We start from the raw sequence: 24,841 nt of genomic DNA, 5'->3' as shown, positions 1-24,841 counted from the left end.
TAATGCAACTTGTATATGTACATTTAGCTTTTTATTTCTCTTCTGAAGTTTTTCTCTTTGATAATTTTCTCAGGAAGTTAGTATAAGAAAATATGCAAAATACAAAGTAGGGATGAGCCACTTTGACATATACATAAAGTAAAACGCTATCAATTTTACCAATTGCTACCTTTTTTTTTAGACTTACCACATCAATGTTTATTTCGGGGACCTCTACAAATCCACCAATCCTAAGCATTAGTATTTCTGAATTTCTCACTGCTACCTAAGTAAATAGACAAAAGTGTGATTATTGACAAGGTCACTTTCACATAAGTATCTCACCAAATCAGTCATAGTTACATGAAAAATAAAAGAAACAAAAAAAAAAAAAAACCCCACCAACGAACCTACTCCCCAGATACAGAGTGGAGAAAGACATTCAACTTAATTTGTAATGAAAATGTGAAAATAATTATGGTCTTATAATATAATGCATTTCTGTTATGGAAATATAAAGAGGTAAAGAAAATGCTTTCATTTTCCAGGACATTTATATACAGATTCCAGTGAGATGTGGCTTCAAAGAAGAGCCAGTCGTGCCTCTGTGGCATACCATATCTGGGATAGTTATACCTGTCAATTAAAAAAAAATTACATAAATAATTAAAAAAAAATAAAAAAGAAACCACAGAGTTTTAGGAAATACCAGTTTTCTGCAGACAAAAATAGCATTGCAGGAGGTTGTATCACTAGAATGATCAGTTTTGTCCAACAGGAGGAAGATAAGTGGTTGGGTTAGATTTAAGCTGAGTGGATGCGTTAGATATATTCAGCAGCTGTGAGGATTGGAAAGCATACTACAACACAAATTGCTTGATAGAGATCCTGGTACAAAGTAGATATTATTGTTCTGAGCAATGCTAAATCTGTTTTAGAAGTGGAAAAAAGATATGGATACTAGGTTTAGAGAGCATAACGTAGGCAGCCACAGAAGATGAGAATCCACGATTAGTCAGAAAAGGTAGCAAAGGTCAGCCCCATGATAGTATCCTTTTACCCATTCTCACTTCTGATCAAGAACAAGTCCAGGAAGCAGACATGTAAAAAACAAATTAGGATTTGTTGTTTATTGCACTCCCATCATCAAATCAAGTCTACCAGTAAATCCACCTCTGAGATGACCACAAAAAGATGTCAAGAAATTAAAGACACTGCAATATTACAGTCCTGCTCCAATATAGATCATAAAAGCAGCGGATATGCCTACATGATCTTCTGAAGACAATTACACGTTAGTTTCAACAGCTTGCCAAAGGTATAATATCAATCAGCTCAAACTGAGAGGCTGTTTTGATACTTCTCAGCAGGACTGAGATGAAATTCAGAATAGGTTACAGCAGCCATCAACTGCTGATAAAAACCATTTTTTTTTCTTTTTTTCTTCCCCCCCCGCCCCCTTAAAAATCATTAGATCACTGGAGATAAAATCCAAAAGATGCTCAAATGCACACACACCTCCACACATAAACAAACAACATAACACTCAAAAGACAATGTTCTTCCAGTTTTGAATACCTCCACTTTTGTATCAAAATTCATTTTTGCATTCGGAGTGAAAGAGATTTTGAGATCAGCATAGCCTCCCACAGGTACCACTCCTTCAGAAGGTGTGATCATCATTCCAGGCAATGGGTTTGAATCAAGAACCTTCAAACACAAACATAAAACATTAATAATTCCGAAAAAGGTGGTGGTTTCATGGAGAGAGGTGGGGAGGGATTTGGTTTGGGTTTTTGTTGGGATTTTGGGAGGTTTTGGGGGTTTTTTTGATACCAGTATATCTGTAATGAAGATTTTATATTCTTAAAAGAACATTCATAGCACGCGATGCTAACTTGGACTTAGAAGCTTGAGGAAAAAACACAGATAAACAAAATAAAGAAACAGATTCCTAAACATGATGACTGTCAGTTTCTACTACAAAATAATGTTTGCACACTGGTTGGAAACTTCACATTCTGGTTTTCAGGTTATTTTCTGGTTGTTTTTGTGAACTAGTTAAAAGTAAAACTTGTTATCTAGCAAATCTTTAGAATATCTTACGATGCATATTTTCAGTGTCAGATAAATTCTTCACTTCTTTTTTGACAGTCACAGTAAGAAGACAGGTCATGGGATCCTAATATTGTAGAGTTCATTAATAATACTACTAGTAAATATCCAGTTTACCCACAATTAGTAGGGACAAAATAGAATTTCTTCTAATGCGCTGCAAACTGATAATTTCTTAAAGTATAGCTACACAAGTGATAATGACCAAGATCAAACAGCCACCTCTTGGCTTAAAAGTAAATATGAAGGCTTAAAAGTCTGGGTATGTTTGCCTTATTGATTATGCTGGTTTTATTAATTCAGATCTATCCTCCAAGAATGCAGTAATAATACTTATTACAATGCTCCATTAATAAACAGAGAAATATAGTAAAAATCAAAATAAATTAATCAAGTTTCTTAGTACTATAGTAATGTAGTAAAAGAAATTCTGAGAATTTTAACAAAAACTATTTTGCCTCACTAAATACAGTAAATTACTCTGTGATGGGGAGAACAAATGAAGCTAGCTTTCCTACTAATTTGTGTATTATGTCTTTGCACACTCTGGCACCTATCTCAAGTCTTATCCAACTCACAATACAGCCTATCTTCCTCTCACATGTTAGTAATCACATTTGCTGTGTCTGGTCTGGGTCTATGCATGCACTGACTGGGCAGCTAGTATGAATGACTAGCCAGTTTGCTCTGTCACTCAAAATATAAAAACATCCAAGCTGTAACTGCTTTTTATATGCTACACCAGTATGAGGTTCTACCCCCACCACTGGTTCTCATAACTTCCAGAACTTTTTAGACCATTACCACTTTGCTTGTCTGTTGGTCCATCTATCCATCAATCCAAATTTGACAGAGGGATGAATTCCTATTCACGTAAATATTGCTTCTTCAGAAAACCAGACAAAAATTTAAGTAGGTGTGTATCTAATAACTGAGAACACAAGACTCTAACATGACCTGATAAAATGAAATCCTTTCTTCCCCCCACCCCAAGAAATTAAATATGTTAAAAATAATTTTATCTTACTTGGAAGTACGCATGATTGCATCCTATGTTTTGAAGAGTAGCTGTCTTACAAGTAGGTAAACCCATTGGACTATGACTGAAGGGTATCCTTTGTTCCACAAACTGAACTTTAGTAGTACCAAGCTATTAAAAAAAAAAAAGAAAACCAAGAAAACTACATGTTATGAAGTACAAATAAATAAGTCAGCTTAATTTTCTTTTCATTATATAATGAACTAATATACTTGTGGAAATGCATAAATTAGAAGTATTCCAATACACAAACACAGTTTAAATGTGAGACAATATTTACTCAATATATTGAACTTACCTATATTCAAAGCAAACAGACAACCCCAGAGATATTTCTGGGCTAATTTCAAGACAAATAAAAATATTTTAATTAAATTTAATTTAACAGCATAAGCTTTGTGATTTTCTTTTAATCCTAAATGTGTGATCAGGACAAGATACTTCAGAGTTTCTAATAGCAGTAGAAATGCTAGTATTCTAATTTACACACATCCTGGTTCATATATAGCAATTTCCAAGGCTTCAAAAGAAGAGGAAGAAAAGGAAAAAAGTTACTGGGGAAAAAGCCTAAAAGATAAAGCAAGCACATCAAAAGGAAGGGAAAAGTTTTATTGGTTCCCAAAATAGAAGTTCTAGTGCATGCAGCCTGTACAATTCAGCAAGAGGGGAAAAAATAAATAAATAAAAAGAAAGAAAGAGTCTTTCTCCTTTGCACTCCCTGGCATGTAACATAAGATAAGAAATGATTAACCAAAGCTGAATTTCACTGTTTAGAAGGCTATCCAGAGAACTGCTTTTCAAATTATCAAATACCAACACAAAATAATGTTACAGTCTGTTGTCTCAAACCAACCTTCCCACACACAGCTTGATTTTTATCCCTTCAATATGTGTCTATAGAACTATCACCTTTCAACCTTTGTTTGGCTAAACTAAGCAAGCCAAGAACAGTATTTATCACTTAATATATAAGGACCACTAAGTTGTGGTGCAAATAAAAGTATATCATCAAAGGCAAGAAAAAGGCAAATTGTCTTTGTCTTGCCTTCTCCATTCACGTCTTTGGAGCAATATTCTTTTGTTAAACTTGTCAAATAGAAGACATATGAGATTAAAACAGTTTTTCTAATACATAATAGAAATATATTTAAGAAATTACTTGTTTAGAAAAACCACACATTTTGCTTCTCTATACCTGCTGTATAGATTCTTACCTTTGCAAAACATTTCAACTTAATTGTGTTTCCTTTACGCACACACAAGTTGAATTCTCCTGCTTCTGGAGAGCTGTAACCTGGATGCCAAACAACTTCACACTCCAGATCTCTATAGGCCTCCACAAAGCCTAAGTAAATATGCATAATTTACATGTTATAGCATACATATACAATTATCAAATCATTAATTAGAAATAACATAAGCACATTAAAGTGAAATGACTTTCTATTACTGAAGACTAAGCCTACATATCAAGGGTGTTGAACAGTATGCCGAATTAAGTAAAATTATTTTCTGAATTCTCATGACAATTGCATAATCTGTTTACTAGTATCCTGCAGTAAAACCCACTCAAGAGTTCACTGGCAGTTTTTAGCTGTGAATTACTCAAATAGTCAACATTTAGAAAAATAGAACAACAGACTATTATTCTTGTAGAATCACAAATTTGGGAAAGATCATATACATTTTGCTGCTTGCAATAGAGTCTGAACTCGTATCAGCAGAAACATCTTTTCTCAAAAAATCAGAGCTGATCCAGCCAAATTTTTTTTGAACTGTGTAATGCCAATTCAGTTACCAGTTAGTTTAATAATGGAGCTCCATCATACTCCTGCAGAACACTATCTTTCAAAGGAAAGAAGGTAAAAGTTAATGTCTTAAAACACTTCTAACAATATTGATCCGTAATGCAAGTGGAAACTAATCCCAGATTGAATTCCATTTGTACCACTCAGACCCTCTACATCATCTTAGCAGCTTCACACACAGTGCTTTTGGGAAAATTCTTATCCTGATAAGCTGTGTAATATTGCTGTCTGCCATTAAATAGCTGCCTCACTTCTGAAATATCAGCAATCTGTACTGAGGAAAATAGTTACATAAGCACTGCATGCATAAAAACAATTAACTGGACCGAGTACGCACTCAGGGAAGACCTTGTAGAGGGAATGCTGCTATGGCATACATTCTGATCTGGTACTACTTTTGGGATACACTGATGTTGACCCAAATCTACAAAATAGAGTTTATAGCATCAGCTGAATGTTTGTTTTATTTAACATTGTTGACATTTAAGATACATGCACACACATTGGACTTGCTTAGTATACCTTTGGCTGGCTGTACAGAAAATGCAGTTTTTCTATTTTTAAATATAGGTTTCCAAGTAAACTCAGCAGGATGGTTTCTGGGATTGTATACTCTGACAGTTGTTCTAAATTCTGCCTCTGCTAGGTAGCCAGGAATAGGATTTAAAATCACTTCTCTTGCAGACAGCTCAAGTTCAACAGACACTGCTTTTGCAATTACCAGCACATGCCCAAGATGTTGGCTGTTTATTGTGTAAGTGAAAGATCTGTAACAAAAATATATATTTTTATGTATTTGTTATGTTGCAGTCAAATTTATGTGAAATATAATCATTAGCAAGAAAATACTTGACGAAGCAATTGTGAACACACAGTTAAGATTGACAAGAGAAAGCAATTTGTAATTACTTTGCATACAACTTAAATCATGTTGAAAGTGAAGATCATCCCAAAAGATGACCAACCTCATACAGTCATTTCAACAGCATTTTGAAAATGAGAGTCCCATCTCCATACCAGAGGGCTAGAAGACAGCATGCCTATAGATTTACCCACATGCTGCATCAAAAGCATAGATGCAGCAATGCAACACTATGCTGGAAAAAGCATAGTATTTTCTATTAAATTTTCCTAACAAATACATTGTAATGGCAAACATTTTTCCTTGATATACCTGTGGCTATATGGGCTTTTGACAGGACAGTTTCTTGGTTTGTTTTTTTTAAATCTTAAGAAATATTATTATACTAGCAAAATTTTGCAGTATAAAACTGTGTTAATTATTCCAATATCACCATAACTGTGTGTACACCATTAACAATTACCATAATTATACTGAGCTTAAACCAGCCACAGGATTTTTTATTTTACTACTGCAAAGAAAATAAATAAATCAAGACAATTATAAAAAGTCTTACTTTTTAAACATTCCAAGAGTCCTTGTCTCAAATACGATTGGAACATAAGTCTTTGTAAAAGGAGGCACCACCTGAGACAATGGACCTGACTTCTGTAATTCATCAATTTCAATATCAATTTGTATCCATATATGAACTAACAAGTTATTGATGATGTGCAGTTTCCTGAATGTCGTAGAATTCACACAAACTTCACCAAAATCCATAGTAGAAGGACCTGGAATATATAAGAAATAAGATCTTCAACATTAAAAAGTTAATGTAAGGAAGCATAACTACTAAAACATTATGATCAAAACATTTTAGTTCCTCAAATTACAGAATTAGTCATCTAGAACAATCCTGTGGCAGAACAAATTCACACTAAAATTTGGAAGTAAATACCATGCATGTTCTGTGAATGCTTTCAGTAGTACAACTCAAAAGCCAGCACCAACATTTATATCTATAACAGGAAAAGCAATGTGCTAATTGCTAAAGGGATTATCAATAATCATATTTTTTATTGATCAGATATTTAAATAGTTAGACAACCAGCAATTCACTGAGAGTTTATATATTTAACCTGTTTATTTGCTCCCTCATGTTTGACCATTTGGTTTAATAACTCATGTAATTTGATGGTGGCAGAATTATCTCCCTAGTTTATTTACTGCTATCACCAGGTTTTATGCTGGTCTGCAAATTTCAGTGCTCGTGGCACTAATCAAACGTCTTACAAAACTCTAAGTACTTTTTGTAATTAATATGTTTATCTTATTCTACTTTTCCCTAAGTGTATCAGTATATACAGCTAGTTCTAATATCAAGTGTTGCTAATAGATGAGTCCATCACAGACTTTAGCAGGTGTAACACCCCTCCACAGAACAATCAACTGAAATTATTTTAAAGCAGGATCCTGAAGAAGTTTCACTTTTTTCGTGAAGTGTCACTGTTCACTGTTAATACTCAGAAATATTCTGAACACTCCCATGAATCTTACCAATATTAATGCTGGTCCAGATACTATCCAATAACAAGGCATAGGGGTATGAACAATTCTTATACTATGCTGCATTGATATTTCTCTAATAGGCTGTAGTATGAGCAGTCTTTAAAGAAAGCTCTCTTTTTACATTTTCTTATCTAATCGTTCCTCACTAATTTCTGAGAAGTAAAAAGCTTTAGTTACACTACTTTAGTAGATAAAAAGCTGCAATCAAATTAAGCTATATTCTATTTAAGCTGAACAATTGCATTACTGTAAATAAGAGCTTTTATAACCAGTGTATTTATTATTATAGTACTATATTTAGTAACCAAATCAAAAGTCTTACCTATGAGTATTTGATGAAGCTGTTTTGATGTCAAAGTTAGACTACAATCTTCCTTTTCTTGGATAGAAGATGGCACAGCGTTAAGCCCACTCCAAGTCTGTGATAAGCACAAGGCATCTTCTCAGAGCAGGATTAAAATTCTTATGCTTTTTATATGATAAATGAATCGTGCTTATGTTACTATTCACACATTTAACTTACGTCTTTGATTGAAGATTTAGAACCAATTGCTGATGATTTTTGACTAGTTAATAGGCAATTCTCATCTAAAGGAAGCATTTTGAACTGTGTCTTCTCCTTGTGAATATCTGTGATTGATATCTTTGGTGACATAAGCCCTTCAGCTGGCTGAAGGCCTATGCTCACAGAATTATTATAAATATAAAACTGCCTATAGGGGAGGAGAAAAAAAAAACAATATGGAAATCCAGAAGTTTGAGCACCCCATGTTCCACACGTTAAACTATTTAATATGGTTAAACAAAACAAATGATACTCTAACTTAGGATATTTCATTGTTAAAAAAATACCTCAGTTACAGAAAATGCATTGGAATTCTTTTGCTGTATTGTTTAGGCCACAAATAACAACTGCTGCAAATTTGTAACAATTGCTAAATCAGCTAAATCACTTGCAAGTATTATGGCTACCAAAATACAAATATTATATCATGTCTAAAATACTTCTTTAAGAACAATGAAGTTGTAAAGCCAAGTACTTAAAAGTTAGCATATACCAAGATCACAAAGAATCCTTTAATTGCATATGTCTGAACTGCACCACTTGTAGCCTAATTTTCAGAGCAATTAACTTTTTTGGTTAAAGTTCAGATTCAATCAATTTCACCTGTAACCAAGGGATTTGAAACTTCCAGAGATCTTATATAGATGTTTTCTACCAAGTATTCAGAAAATTAATACTATGTTGGATAGTAACAGTGAAATTCATCTGATAACTGTGAAATGTTCCTTTCTGATCTTGCTCCTCATGCAATAAAATATAACTTTCATATATGCCTTACAGGTATATAAACAGTTCAACCATTCCACAACACCAGTTTCTTTCAAGAACACCATACGCCATGTGCATGTATAAAAATAAAATAAATCAAGCTCTGCAGGCCTTGTCTGAATCATGATCTATATAAACAGAGTGAGGTAAATTGAGATTACAAGAATAATCCACTGGCACTATTTTTTTTTTTTTTTTTTAATAATGGTTCTTGCAAACTAAACACTCTTAAGGTATTACTCATCTTGCTTTAGAGGTTTTACAGGTTGGTTTTGGGGTTGCTTTTTTTTAATAAAACTTTTAGAAATAGCAGAGCTGTAAGTTCCTTTCCATTATTTTGCTCCACAGCATACCTAAAATAAAGCTAGAAGACCAATACAATCCTTTATCTGCTTTGTTCCACAAATTATGAAATAATTTACATACTCAATCTACCACTTTGGGTCAGCTAGAGATACAAGTTGGAAATACATGCTATTTATCATATAAAAATAAAAAAGAATCCAACACAATGTTATGTTTTTCCTATTAACTATAGCCAACTCTTCTTAAAACTTGGCATCTTATTTTAATTTCAAGTTCCATGCCTCCATCCCTACATTTTATCCAAGAAGTGATCTTTAAGTGTCTAAATGAACATTTGAACAAAACAGGTTTTGTTTTAGGCATTCTAAATGAAGATCCCTAGACCATAAGCATTTCAGCATGGGATAAATTTAGGTATATGACTGGTGCCACTAAATTAACTCTGCACATATATACACATATTTTTCATATGAGCCTGAAGTACTTATTTATCCTTTAAACAAAGTCTTACCTAGTGGTACCTTTCAGTAAACGATGCTGTCTTAAACTAGAAATGAAGTCTGCATAGTATTTTTTATGTGCTTCTTTTGACAGTTGTTCACAGCCAGTATAACAAAACTCTGGATCTATATAATTATATCTTTCAGTCTTTGTGAAAATAGTCCTAAATATTTAAAGAAAATTGAAGTTTCACTATGTGTGTAAAATAATTCTGGGCCTTGTTAGAATGAAAACATCAATTTTGCTACATATATATTTCATTGCAAACATTCTTTTTATTATAGCTGATTATTAATATTTAACCTCGGAAAGGCAACCAGAAAAATGAAATACTGAAACTGTAATAGCTGCATTTGTAGTTTCACATAAGAAAAGCAATTCACAAAATTTATGTGCAAAAGGCATAAGGTTAAGTAGAATTCAATGAATTTTAAAGAACTTTAGGCCTGAGAAAAAAAAAACCCCACAAAAAACAGTACTGTCTTGTGAGTAACTAATCTCGATCTCTTATATACTATATAAGAATGTACAAATTTACATTTTACATTTGCATTATTTTTACCTGTACTTTTTATTCCGTTCACTAGGCCTAATGCTGGCTGCGCGATCATTAAGAAAAGCTGTAAGTACATCACTCTTACAGTTCCTGTTTATCTGGTGAGTATGAATTTGTGTTTGGGTTGATTTAAGTATTGCCACAGGTGCTGTATCAGTGCACCCTCCTGTGCCATGAGCTACAAACTGTCCAGTTGCATTGGAAATCATTGGTGTTATACCTTAAAAATCAAATAAAACATGTTACATCCACTTATACTAATATTTACTGAACAATAGTTAAAGAATTAGAAAAATAATTCTTAATTTATGCTGGTCCACACAGCAGTGCAACAATCAGTCACTCATCTCGCTGTTTTCCCCAGACAAGAGTGCAAAAAGGCATTCAGACCATACTAACAGCCAACCACCTTCCCAGACAAACAAATACTAGAATCCAAACCACTCCTGCAGTGTCCAGCTATGATGCACTGTCTTGTGCATGCACGTGACCAAACACTTGGAGCTGCCTCTGTTAAACACTGTCTGCAGTGTCCTAAAGCTTGCCTTAAGGGCTGCAAACACAGGCATGATTTTTGACAAAGAACTCCCAAGCTATCACAACTAAAAAGAGAGCTCTTATCTTTTTCACTCTAGTTTTAGAAAAGCACGTATACATTAAAGTTAAAGAGATAAATTATGACAGAAACTAGGCCATGTTTGCTCACCTCTCCTGTGTAAGTGTATATGTACATAAAGATACAAATGTTTAAAACAATACTATAAATATATTAGTAAATCCAGTCTTCAACTGGCCCTTTCTCCCTCACCTGCAAAAAAAAAAAAAAAATACCCACCACCAAAAAAACCCCAAACCCACCAAACAACAACTACATTCCATCCTCCAAACTATAGGAGTGATTAAAACTTCTACTGCTCAGAGAGGCACAGTTTGCAAGGAGCTTCATTCCAGCCTTATCCCCCCTCCACTGGATAAAGATACAACTCTACATACTCATCCTCAGAGACTGGGAGAATAGGAAGATGTAGAACCCATCTATATAAGGATCTGAAAAAAATCACTTTCCCTCCATGCTTCAATGAAGCTTAGAAGCAAAGTAGAAATATCAGTAGCCTATAGAGGACATATATCCCTCATAAGCTCTTTATAAACCTGCAGTAGGAGCAGAATGAGGACATTAGTAGGGCAAATGGTAGACGAGCATTTAGAAAGGTCGACAAAACCTGAATATTATATTAAATCTTTGATCCATAGAAACATATTTGTGTATAAGTACATTAAAAAGTACTTATAAAACATTTTCTCATTTGTCATTTATCTTTTTAGCATCTTACCAGGATTAATTTTGAATAGAACGTTTTTTCGTTTAGATTTGCACACACCAATAAAGCTCAAATATATTTGGTGAAAGGGTTTTGTCTTCAGAATCTGCAAATTATTTTTCTCAAGTGCTGTGCCAATTATATCAACAACTTGCTTCACTTTAAATGTTCCTATTTGATGTGGAGTAAATGAAAACATCACATCCTGGAAAATAAAAGTTGTTATGAGACATATGAGCAGAGAAGCAAAGAGAAAAGTTTTGTGTAATTCTGTTTGAGTCATTTCTCTCCACACTTACTTCTAAGATAAGTGTTCAAAACTGACCTTTTAGAATATGCCAACTGCCACACATAAATCAACAATATAAGGAAATAAAAAACTGCTACACATCAAACTGCTACAAAGTCACAGTTGCCCATTTCTGAGACAAATTATTCTCTCTTGCACCCTGAGTTACAGGTTGGTGAAATTATAAATGTCTGTCTCCATATTTGACATAAGTTTGGGAAAATTTCTTCCATTAAAAGAAATTTTATCTTACTCAAGTAGTTGTGATTTACTGAAAGAAATTAAAAGGATCCTGCAAAGGTTTAAATAGAAATCAATCTTCTCAAGTCAGTAAAATATAAGAAGTTTAAAGCCAGGAAAAAACTGAGTAGTTTCTTTAGTGCTGTGTCGTGGTTTAAGCCCAGGACATGCTGCAATTATTTCTTTTCAAACTTAAAATAACACTTGTTGCTTCCTGGACTACAGGAAAGACTCTACATGAAGAGAAAAAAAAATATACATTTGGATAATATTAAATGTCATGGCTACTGAAATGAAATTGTTCTGGTTTACTTTGAAGAAATTCCACTGCTGACCACTGTAATCAGCATGTCTACAGAATCTAAGAGAAAGGGTTAGTTACCTTTGCAGATTTTTGTCTAATTTTTCCTTTTTCAGGAGAAATATTAAAGTGAGCAGTCTTGCGGAAGCTGAATGTTACTGGAAGGGACTCGGATTCATTTTTGAGTGTGCAGAGAACTTGTGTTTGTTCACCCACGTAACAGTCCGAAAAGTTAATAACTGGTCCTGGATTAAAAGTCAACATGACAGGAAGCCCAGAACCTGTCAAAGCTAAGTCCATGTGATGAGGATGATTCACTGCAATAGACACGCAAAAAAAACCAAAACAAGAAATCTCACACACCTATTTGCTTACACGCAGAAAAGTCGTACTGTAGTTTTATGGATGTAAAACCAATATAATACCATAATACCATATGATTTATAATGCGCTTTTCCATAAACTTAGCCCAAACATGCTTACTTATAATGGCTGTTGGATAAAATATTCCCTCATTACAGAAGCTGAAGGTGATTTACTATACACTTGAAAATGCACAAAACTGGTATTAGCAAAGTGCTGGTGACTTACAAATGACTGGAGGGTTCTTTTATGTCCTTCAAACATTTAAATTTATAATTAACTTCTAGGTGTTCACTAGCGGGTGGTGTATTCATGACACATAATTCCCTCCTCCTTTCTACTCACTGTTCAAAGAGGTTTTGGTGTCAAAACATTAAAGATGTAAGTTACAATAATTTATTTGTATGAATAGGAAAAAAAAAACCAAACCACAAACACAGGTTTCCCATAAAACTGCTAAGATGAAGAAATTAAAATAAAAATCCAGACATACAGTTTTAGCATCCATATATACATTTCTGATAGTCACTCTACATTTCCAGTAACATACCTTTGATTGCTGCAGCACCATCGAGGGCCTGCAGACAGACATCTTTATTTCCAACATCCTCAAATCTCAGAAACAGTACATAATCTTGTTTTGGTGATGAATCATGCACTCCAAAGTCCCTTTGAAATTTTCTGTAAGAGCCACAATCTTTAATTACAAGATGGGGAAATAAAAACAAAGCACCAAACTCCAACCCATAAAAAAATCAAGGCTTATTTTTCATCAACCAGTCTAGCTTTGTTGCTGTTGGATACAGTTTGAACAAATGTCCTTTATACTTCCTTTCAGACAATGGAACAGCAACAAATTTAAGCTCAACAATACCTGTATGCTTATCATTGTAGTCATTCGGTATCTTGTTCAGTCTACAACAGCTTTCTAAACTATATATACTACATGCATACTATAATACTACATGCATGCTATACTATAATACAACATGCATAATAACCACCTATAATTAGAGTTTAAGTATGGGAAATGGAAGAGAGTATTTTCTTTTTCTTTTCCTTTTCTGAAAAAAAAAAAAAAGTTCATTTATGCTTTGGTTTTGTTTTTTTTTTTCTGGTTAATGGAATGAAAGTACTCCAAAATGTTTCGGTCTCTTGGTGATGATATATATATTCTTTTAAAATGCTTCACATACACTGTATCTTTATGAAATAAATCTGCAGTCATTAAAAAGACAATTTGACTCTGTAACACTCTCTCAACAATCTTTAAAGATTCAACATATTTAATGAGAGCGGCAATTAGTTCCCTTGGCAAAATCTAATAAGATTCTTCTTCAAAGAGAGCTTAACCAATTCTTGGTTCAAATAAACCCTTAATGTATTATAAAACCTCTTCCAGATAATCCCTTCAGACTTTACTTTCTCATTTGTAGTATCATGCCAAGCATTTTCCTTTAACACACATAAAACATAAGAAATCATTCATTAAAAAAAACTGCAGACACATTAACTTAAAACAATTACAGAATAGCTTAAACAAATCAGTTTGTACGTATGCGTCTAATTTGGAGCACTCACTTTGGAGTAAAGCACAATGTAACCAAAGACTTCCCGTAAGGTAGCAAGGTGCCTTGATTGGGAATGCACAAGATCAGGCTGGAAACATCTACATCTCTTTTTCTGTTTTTGAGGCTTAAGTCTTCTAAAGCAGCATCTGTACTCCTCTGAAGATCTGTCCCCTAAAATATAGTCAAAATGTAGAATAGTTTAGCCTATTCTGCTTCCCTTTTTGTGTTTGGTATTTGGGTGGGGTTTCAGGGGGGTTGTTTGTTAATTTTGTTTGTTTGGTTTTGTTGTGGTTTTCTTGTTTGGGGTTGTTTTGTTTGGTTGGTTTTGGGGTTTTTTTTGGGGGCGGTGGTGATGGTTGTTTTTTTGCTACACGTACATTTTCACCATTTTCATATAATTCACAGCAAGTAGGAAGTCATAACTTAAGAAATAGCACTGACATAGGTACCTATCACATGGCTAATTAACCAATTCTTAAACATCAATCCCATGACAAGGTTTTGAATTCCCTTTTTTAAAGATGATGCTCACCCACAGGATTTCACTGTCTGAGAAAAACAAGTGAAACCAGATTCATAACATCCTAGAATACCAAAGTATATTTTGATAAATCCTACTAAATAATAAGAAATTTAGCTGGATTTGAAGGAAGAGCACTCAAAAAAAAAAAAAAAAAACAAAAAAAAAAAACAACCCTGAACAAACAAACAAAAAAACCCACACAGACGCAGGGAATGTACTTAATACTGTTAAGATGTCACATAGTGAAACACAGATATCTGAAAAACCTGATTCCAAGATTATATTATAGTACCATATTTGTTGGTTAGACAGAAGTTTCAGAAAGCCTATTGATCAGGAAATTATATGACATAGTAAAAACTGCTAGAAGATTAATGTTGAGAAACAAAAAAAGCAAAAGCTGAAGTGAAAACAAGTTTTCAACTAAAATAAAACCCATAACAGTTTCTTACCATCTCTCCTCCAATGGCATTGTCTTCCAGTACTGCTACCCAGTCCATACACTCAGGACTTTCATTGTATAAAGATATTTGTTCAGTCTTTGAAGACCCAAAGTAAACTGGTCCAAAGTTAATGCATTCTAATACATTTCCACAAGACACTCCTAGAACCTTAAGAACTTGTTCAACCACAACAGCTTTGATCCATACTTCAGTGCAGCCATGACCTTCCAACTCCACTCTGTCAGTAAGAGTAGAAAGCAGCAACAGGTAATGTAAGAAAGTGTTAGAAATAATTCATTTGGTTTAATTAAAACCTATGCAAAACTGAACCAAAGCAGAGCATTCAAATCGCTGTCTTTCCATAATTAACCTAACCTGGGGCAGGGGGGAAGTTGTACTTGACTACGTGATACCTAAAAGGGGTATTACAGTTCAGAAAGAATCACACATTACATGGCGGAGTTTTTGGGGGGCTTTTTGAGTTTTTCTGCTTTTTTAATGCTTGAAACAATAGGAATGATATCTCAAAAGAATCAGAGATGTCCATAGATGACACACTGCTCTTATTTCTGAGAATCTTTGTGTCTAGTTACCAATTCTGGTATATATGTAGTAATTTTCTTTTAGGCAACTGGAGCTAAAGTTCATCTGAATAAGCATAAAAGAACTACTGCTCTTCCTGCCTGAATGCTTGATCTAGATGATACTGCAAAACACCAAAGGACCATAAAGACAGGGTACAAACCTTTATTATTAGAATTCTACTGGAACAAAGCATGTTTGGTTTTGTTGCACAAGACAATCAAATTTAGTAATATAGCTATTGTTCTACTAGAATCAACTATCCTTTTAAATAGCCTCTGAGCTGGGGAAAAAAAAAAGATCTTTGTGTTGAATAATCACATATAACTACACAACCTGGACAGCAAAGGAAAAGCAGAAAGCATGATGCTTTGCAACTGAAATATTGAAACTCTATAACCAAAGAAAATATCATATAAAGGAGGATTTAACTGTGGTGCAAAATGCAAATATTTTCTTCCCTGTCACTCCAATAGAATTTGTCTCCTTTCCTTTCATTTCCTTTACCAACTAGCTACAAAAAGCTAGGAACAAAAGCTACAAAAAGCAAAGAACAGCAAGAGCTAATATTATGTTATGTATCTTGATAATTTTAAAAGGAAACAGGGACCAAAAAAAAACCAAAACCCCACCACAAGCCAACCACACCCTATTCACTATTATAATAAAACAGGATTGAAAAGGACTTTACAGATGGGCATCTACTTTCAAATTCTGGCACTTCAAGAGTCTATATTCACCAGTTAAAGGGAGACAAGGTAGGCATTTAAAAATATTCTATTCTTAAATGAGTTAGTGGTTGCAAATACATTATCTCCATTTAAAATAAGATACACCAAAGGACAACATAATGTTTCTCAGACTCCTGAAACACAAAAAGCCAAAAGAAAAATAGCAAAGTTAGAGAAGCTAAAAAAAAATTAAGGAACACAGGACGTGTAGAAAGGTAAAAGATACAAAAGCTCTTGATTAATTTTATAATGAGAGATGTGCAAACATCCCATATCATTACAACTTATGAGAGATCTTTAATAACACAGCCAGGTACACAATTTATGCATCACTTATCATCCCATCTCCACAGAACATCGAATTAATTTAATAAAAGTAAACGTGGAAGACAGCAACAGATACTGAGGAGATCAACTTTTTTAGATAAACAATCATAATAAAGACTAGAATTACTAAGCTAATTTATAGAGCTGGATTTCCTCTGTCATACACTCACTTTATCACTTCTTCAATGATTCTGGGTACATCTGTGCAGATATCCACTTTAATTGTCTTCATAGATTTTGGCTCTACCACTCCTCTGATAGGTTCTATGTTAAGCAGGACAGCCCCATCGTATGATACTTTAAATGTGCCTAAAAGAAACAGAATAATAAACACAATGTTACACAACAAAGTTGTAGATTTATATTCTTCTACTACACATTTGGAATTACAAAATACATAATGCAGATATTCACAAGCAGTATATTTTCTTGTGGGAACAGGAAGCATGCAGTTAATCTTACTCAAAACTATTTCTAACAACAAAGCAGATCATTAATTCCAGTATTTCTTTAAATATTACACCTACGTATCCAATGCCATTTTGCAAGCTGTGATTGTAACACAGAAGGTACTCACATTCCAAACAAGCGCTTATATAAAAAAGCAGCTGTAAGTAAGTTTGTAAGTTACAGGCTGGTTTATACACAGCTCTAGACAGCTACTATAGCCAGAAAGTTAAATGCTTTAAATAGTTTTCATTATTTGGTACACATCACAATTTATTGCAGAAGAAAACAGTGAATATTTCTAGGTTATAATTTTTATTTTTTCAATGTGAAAAAAATATATTTAACCAGCAACACTAATTAACTGACATTATATCATAGACAGGAAGAAATTGCTTCAAATGTTGTAGGAAAAATTCACTGTTTGACCTTAGACAATCTTTGATATGAGAAGCAGAAACAAACGACCCATTTTGCGCAAGGAATAAGACATGAAATGCAATGCTTGAGTCACAGGCCAGCATCAGCATTTCCTGCTGATACAGTTTATGTGCTGCCTGTTAGTGTGACCTGCTGTGCTGATTTACAGAGCCTATAGAAACACTGATCCAGCAGCTTTTCTTTTATTTGCCCTCAATACATTTCTCACTAACCACCACTTTCTTTCTAATTTTCCATGTCCAATCCTGCAGAACTTCATCATGCAACGTGCATGTATCATACAACAGAGTTTATAAGTAGAAACAGCTTGTAGACAACACGAGAAATTTCACATCATGGAAATTAGTTATAGATGCATATGCAGTATAGGTTGTTTCGCTTTATTTAATCATAATTTCTCAAAGTGAGAAGTTACTATGTATAAGAGTTGATTATATAAACTACCTACTAAATCTTTAAAATAAAATCAAATTCTGTTCTAACTAGACAGTCATCTGGGGTTTTGGGGTTTTTTTGGGGGGTGGGGGGGCTGTTTTGGGTTTTTTAATATTGCAACCCATCTCTGTGTTTCTACAATCATGTATTTTCTTTTGGTACAATATTTCTGTGGAAATCTATGAAGCAAATGCTCACACAACCTTGGCCTACTGCAAATAAAAATGTCTTGTGATATAATAAACAGCTGTAGAATTGAGGAACAAAAAAATAACTGCCTTAAATTTGTTGTTTGAAACTGAGCATAATTGCCACCCTGCTTCTGGAGAAAGGTGCCTACAGCTTTGTCCAGTGAAAAGGCAGTCAAATAGATTACTTGGATCATATAAGCATTCTTATGCACCATTCTCTGTGTTTCTTATGCTCCTTGGAAGGGTCCCTCACAAAACGTGAAGGATATGCATGTTTTGATAACTGTATGACTTCAAAAGCTATGGCAGCAAGATAGAAGACTTCTTGTTATCTTCTGGCAATAAAAACAGTTCAATTCCCATCCTAGAGGACTTTAGCTCTGAAAGTACAAGGAGCTTGTAGTTGTTTTAGTTAATAGACAGCTATTGAGATCACAGAATCACAAGACAACAAAGCAAGGGCATACGTGATTTGCTACTATTTATGTTGTGCATGGTAAGCCAATGAGCAACTGTTATTTTTTCATCTTTCAGATAGGACTTAAAAATAGAGAACTCCTAAAATTTGGCAAAGTTCTAAATTCATTTTTCTTCCCTAAGCAGAAACAGTATTGCCTACAGAAACAATGGGCCATTTTTAACACCTTTAGCTACAACACTCATAACCTCTGTAACCCACTTGGCCGCTGAAGTGTTAACTTGCATAAAATTATATTTTCCAAAGAAATAAAATGTTTGTATAATTAATACATACTAAATATTTACCTGAAGATGATCCATGGTTAGCAATCCTAATCTCTTTACTAATTACTTTACTGTCTGCAATCACTGTACCAAAATTCATCTCTGACTCAATTTCCAGGCAACAGCATGGAATTAATCTGCAGAGAAAAACCATGGTTATATGTTCCCAAAATTTGAAAATACCTTTGCATTTTTAAAGAAATTTGGTTAACTACTCTAGCAGAAGAGAGTACTACTTTTCTCCTAGTTCTCCTACCAATGTTTACGCAACTCACTTCAGCAGTATACTATACACAGAGAAGACACAAAAGAGATCTAGCTGTCTATCAAGCTGTTTAATGACTAACTACTGTAACTTTAAAACAATACAGCTTTAAACAATTGGTCAAAATGGAATGTATACATTTCTATTTAATTTTACATAATTATAGTACTAAGAACTTTAAGTAAAACTAGTTAGTTACATCACGAAAGACCAAAGTTTACATTCACTTTATTTCATTATCAGCTGCCTGAACTAAAAGCAGAGAGAAAACGTGCATGCCAGTTTCCATTTACAATAGTCTTGTTTTATAGATACTTTACGTGACTTCAACAAAACTTATTACGACAGACAGAAGTGGATAATGACACAAGTTATTTCTATTATTGATGTAAGAGCCTTAGCCAGCATGACAACATCATTATATTGGGTACTTGTTAGCTATAACAAAAAGATCATGCTTGTTTCAGGAAACTTGCATTTTAAAGGCCCCAATTTCTCATACAGTCACATCTCTGATCTCACATAAACTGTGTTTGAAATCAATTGGAATTTTAGATCAGCACAACAGTCTACCTCCTGTCAACCACAAATAGAAACACGCAGGAACAACTATATCATGATCTGCGTTACATGTGGTACTAGAGACCAAATGGAGAAGGAAGATACATCTCCTTGGCCAAGCTAGGTAGACCCTGTCCGTTGCATTGGAAGGGCAGTGGGCGGGTGGTGAAAGAGATGTGTTAATGTTATCAACATTATCATAACCAAATTAGAATAAAGCAAAACCAAAATCCAAACTCTTTCTAGAATCTTAAAGGAGCATTACTCCAATTAACTACTTAGCTTTGTGCTGCTCTGAAAAAAAAAATAGAAAAAAAAAAATCTTACTTTTGTAAGAAAACTTACTATTTGTTTTCAGTGCAACCAACAGATTAATTACATAGCCATAGGTGACTTTTATTAACAAGCTTTCCACAAGATTAAACTGCTAATAATAACAGCAGCATATGAACTTCTGAACACCATACCCAAGCAAGGGGATATCAACTATCTCATCTTCTATTAAAAGAAGTAGTCTATCTTGAAGATCTTCTTTACTCTTAGGATAATATTCCACAAAAGCCGTAACTCGAAGTCCAGGTGCAACAGGTTTCTCTGGATTTTCCACAATCAATTTAAACTGCAATTTAAAAAAAAATAAAAAATTTAAAAAAATTGTAAAAAAATTTCTAGATTAAAAAACACACGTGTGGTTCATTGATTTACAATTCAGAACCAGCTTTAAAATATGCGGGATTTTATAAAATTTCATTTCCTATTTAACGAAGTTCAGACTTTTTACAGTAAAACAGAAAGACAGAGCAAATACTAATCCATCAAATTACACTGAAGAGTTAGCTTAGCAAGATATAATTTTGAGTCTTTCCAAGAGAGTTCTAGCTTTTCCTACTGTTGCAATAAACCTTCAGCAACACAGAAGTACGTCAGCTATTTCGCAATGGTGAATCTTTTCAGTACTTCAGAAAGTAATAAGGATTAAGTCTCAGTTCAAAGCAGCAAACAAAGGAGACTGCATCAGAGGTTTCTCTAGGTCTGACTGACATTCGGCTAATGCCAAGAAAGTCCCACAGATTATTGAAAAATCTGCTTGAAAGGCCCATGGCACCTCAAATTTTGGGGATCAAATGAAAGAAAAAAACAACACAGAAGCAGCTGTCAGCAAGTTTTCCCTCTCTCAAAAATTCTGGATTTATTGTTGTCTGTAAGCATCTGCTTCTATCCAACAGCCCCCACACATTTTTCCTGGAACATAATATACAAGCAACCTACTAGTACATAGTGGGAAATACAGCGGTTCCCATGTTCTTAGGAAAGCCTCGTAGCAATATCTATAGCTTCTGGGGTGTTTCAGTCTCCTTACAATCCACATCACTCTATGCACAAAAGGCTTCTGCTCTCTATGTCCAGTTTTATTCATGTTATTTCCGAAAAAAAGTCATCCCAGTATTCTTTAATTTTTCCATTCCAATTTATGTTTGACATATTCAAGCATATCATTTACTACTTGTTGATTCTATTGTCTGAGCATCCCTTTCTATTCCTTTAAAATTTTCCTAGCAGTATAAACATTCAGCTAGAGGAAATTTGTTATGTAATATGTATCATGATTATGGGCTTGATTTTGAAAGAGTAACCATGCTTTAATTTTGAAGCGTGTAAAATTCTTTTTGAAAGAGAATTAAACAGCCAAGCATATTCATTTTACGCAAGGGAAAATTAATACGTTATCCTATAGACTTTTAATGAAACCTATGGAAAACTGCTTTGTGAGCTAAATTTCTTGAAAGGCATTTCTTGGTCATGCACCATAACAGCCTAAGGAAGGTTATTTTTCAGATCTTGCAATCTACGAATGTAATACCTCTCAAAATTTACAGATGAGTCATACACTTCAGAGCCATGTAATCACAGATGGCAGCGTAAGGTCTGTGAATGAGAAAGGTCAATATATCAGACCTTTCTGGAACTGAGCATGTGAAGTGGGACCTTGTCCTCTTTAACAGTCAGATTAGTTGTCTCATTCACAATAGCATTAAAATACTCTGCAAAAGGCATGAGATACTTACAGAGGTAAAAATTCATTATGATTGAGTAACTTTTTCTCTAAAATTGACTCTGCCTTTCCACTTCTGGAGCACATGAAAAATTGATAAAGCTGATGAAAACTAGCAAACCAGAATAAGCACAGCCCTACCAAATCAACTACATTCAACAGTTTCCAGATCACTCCAACAGTCTTCAGTTACAATGTAATAAAAATCAAGCTCTCCACATCACACAAAGTTTAGTGGGGGTATTAAATGCAGTTGTGGCCACTCTTGCCCTCAAAAGAAAGGCTGACTACTCAAACAGCAAAATTATCCATAGTACTTCAATTGTCTAACAATCGTTTTGATGACTACCCTGGAATATACGTATTCATAGTCCAAGCTGCAGTGAACAGAAAGCAACATCAGCTTCTGTTCAACCCCCAATGCCAATTTAACCCTTTGATCCTAATTTTGACATAATTAACAGATAATAAACTAGGTAAATGAAAGGCCAAAGTAAAACTACTAACCACAGCTGGGTTTTGCTGGACCCACATAGGTTACAAGTCAAGGGCTAAACGGGTTAGAATTCTAAAGATGCGTTTGCCTTTTAAAAGTCTGCCTATGCAAAGATTTTTCCAGAACTAATTAGGTGATATTAACAGTAATCATACTATCTTGAGAAAATCATACAATCTTGAGAAAAGATTGTAAACTCCTCTTTTCTGAGAAAGCTATCTGCAAGCAAGTAAAACAAATGGACTGCTCCACTCAAAAAACTTAGCAGAATATAATACAGAAATGAGGTAACAGAGCTATCAATCAATCCTATGGAAATCCAAGCAAAAACAATTTCAAACATTGTGCCCTTCAGCTGATCTGGAACACTTCTCAGATTTGGTGTTCACAGTGTAGCAAACTGACCCACCTATGTAACACTCCGTGAAGTAACAAGGAACTCATGGGCTTCTTGAGGGATAGAACTTTTGGAGAGTGCAAAGCCAGCCGGTAAAGCTAAACAGCATTTTTTACCAACAAGGGACTTTATGTGGTAAAACTCACAAGCAAGTACTTCTACTGAAACTATGGATTTAACAAACAAGGAAGCTCTCTTCAAATTGCTCACAACCTCAATATAGAAAATATAGAACTGGGAAGGCTGGAGTTCATTTCATTCTGACTTACAGGCTTCAAATGTGCAGCCTCGTTTGAAGCTCTATAAAAGAACATTTTTCAAGTATCATAGAAATGAGACCTACACATTCTCACAAGAAAATGATAAACCAGGACTGGCTCCCTCCTTCAGGACTGTCAAGAAGCAATTCAGACAACTCTGAGAATTGCCTCTTATTCTTTCCAGTTTATTTAGTTATCCAACTATTTTAGATTAGTCTCCAATTCACTGGCAAATTTCAGTCAGTTTCATAAGCTGCTCAGACATCCATGAGCCATTTGCAACAGCCGAATGCATTTATACCTGCCCAAGAAGCCTCTTACATAGGACCTACCAAGCTGGGCAAACCTATGGGCAGAACTTCTACAGAAAATACTTTCTTCCCTAATATTTTCTTCAGAACATAAAAGCTGGGCACCGAGATGCTCTTTTCCTCTGACAATGTTCTGCACTTCAAAGAGGGCCTGACAAGCGCAAGGGTGGGCTGAGTACCAGTTCCTCAGTCAGGGCAAGCCCTGGAGCGAGGGACAGAGGTCGGGACCCGGGGCGGAGTGTTTGCATGGGGCACTACCGTTGTTCACGCACGCTGGCGTGCTGCGAGGTGCTGCACAAACAAGCACAGGACCAACAGCTGACTCATAGAGACCGGCAGACCTCGGCGACGTTTCACCGCCCGGGCAGGGGCCGTGGAGGCAGACACTCTCCGCTGCTTCCCTCCCGGCCACCCCTCACCTGGGGCCAGTGCGGCGGCAGCAGCTGGAGACGGCAGCTCTCCAGCCGCTGGTTCTGGACGCTGATCGAGGCGCGGTAGCGGTTTCCCGGCACCGCGTCCCTGAAGCACAATTGGGCCGGGTCGATGCGCACCCCGGCTACGTCCCGCCACCCACCCGCCATGGCCGCCGCCGCCGTCTCACCGGGCGGCCAGCGCGGCTTGGAGACGATCGCTTAGCAACGGACGCAGAACGCTGATTGGAAGCGAAAGAGCGGCCCTTCCAAACCCACCAATCGGAAGAGGAGAAACGGGGCAGGGACGTGGCCGGGGGCGGGGCTGGGCTAGGCTAGGCTAGGCTAGCGCGGGCAGCGACGCCGGCGGCGTTCGGGTGTCATTTCACGGACGTGGGGTTGGGCAGGAGCCGGAAGGAAATAAAACCCCTAGCCCCGCTGCTTTGGAAGTGCACCAAAATGGCCACATCCCATTGGCCTGTGTTTATTAAGTAGGGGACACTTCCCACTACACCAGGTTGCTCATAGCCCTGACCAGCCTGGCCTTGAACACTGCCAAAGCCAGGATGGATGGCGCTTTGAGCAACCTGGTTTAGTGGAAGATATCCCTGCCCATGGCAGGGGGGTTGGAACTAGGTGATCTTAAGGTTCTTTCCAACCCAAACCATTGTATGATTCTATGAAAGAGATACCTGAGCCTTCTCCTGCTTGTCCAGCATTGTCCCTCTGTTTCACCTGAAGTGTTTTCCTGATGAAAGTCCCTCTCCAACAACAGCCCAGGACAGTGAAGGGCAATACAAACATGGGCATGCTTCCTCCTCTGGGTTTCTTAAAGATGGGTTAGGCTGAAACAAAAATACCCTGATTTCTCTTCTGGGCATGCATGTTAATGGCAGGCGTGGTCTACACAGAGCCAAAGCAGGACACTAACACACCTGTTAACTCAGTGTCTGCAGTGCCAGTGACTACACTAATAATTCATTACATGCATTTACTGAGCAGTGAAAGATGTGTTCCTGTGCTGTATCCCTATGCTGTAATTGAAGTGGTAAAATGAAGTTGACAATAATCCAGCCCTTAGGCAGACT

The 24,841-nt window shown here is 35.5% G+C and overlaps 1 protein-coding gene across 1 annotated transcript in view; it reads right to left on the bottom strand.

Moving 5' to 3' along the window:
- Positions 1-23,948, bottom strand: part of CFAP47 (cilia and flagella associated protein 47) — a 295,005-nt gene extending 271,057 nt beyond the window's left edge. The window contains exons 1-19 of the mRNA XM_030477406.1: positions 23,763-23,948; positions 20,294-20,445; positions 19,022-19,137; positions 16,913-17,051; positions 15,112-15,340; positions 14,147-14,307; positions 13,116-13,246; positions 12,284-12,519; positions 11,385-11,577; positions 10,057-10,270; positions 9,505-9,657; positions 7,878-8,067; positions 7,677-7,773; positions 6,360-6,576; positions 5,464-5,708; positions 4,348-4,478; positions 3,122-3,244; positions 1,558-1,689; positions 188-265 (exon numbers count right to left, since the gene is read on the bottom strand). Of these exons, the coding sequence (XP_030333266.1) occupies positions 188-265; positions 1,558-1,689; positions 3,122-3,244; positions 4,348-4,478; positions 5,464-5,708; positions 6,360-6,576; positions 7,677-7,773; positions 7,878-8,067; positions 9,505-9,657; positions 10,057-10,270; positions 11,385-11,577; positions 12,284-12,519; positions 13,116-13,246; positions 14,147-14,307; positions 15,112-15,340; positions 16,913-17,051; positions 19,022-19,137; positions 20,294-20,445; positions 23,763-23,924 (3,099 nt within the window). The 5' untranslated portion in view covers positions 23,925-23,948. The remainder of the gene's footprint in view (positions 1-187; positions 266-1,557; positions 1,690-3,121; positions 3,245-4,347; positions 4,479-5,463; positions 5,709-6,359; positions 6,577-7,676; positions 7,774-7,877; positions 8,068-9,504; positions 9,658-10,056; positions 10,271-11,384; positions 11,578-12,283; positions 12,520-13,115; positions 13,247-14,146; positions 14,308-15,111; positions 15,341-16,912; positions 17,052-19,021; positions 19,138-20,293; positions 20,446-23,762) is intronic.
- Between the last annotated feature and the right edge of the window lie 893 nt (positions 23,949-24,841).

The sequence above is a fragment of the Strigops habroptila genome, chromosome 2, assembly GCF_004027225.2.
Source record: "Strigops habroptila isolate Jane chromosome 2, bStrHab1.2.pri, whole genome shotgun sequence".
NCBI lineage: Eukaryota > Metazoa > Chordata > Aves > Psittaciformes > Psittacidae > Strigops > Strigops habroptila.
Note: the sequence above shows the minus strand (reverse complement) of the source record. Positions and strands in the feature narration are given on the sequence as shown.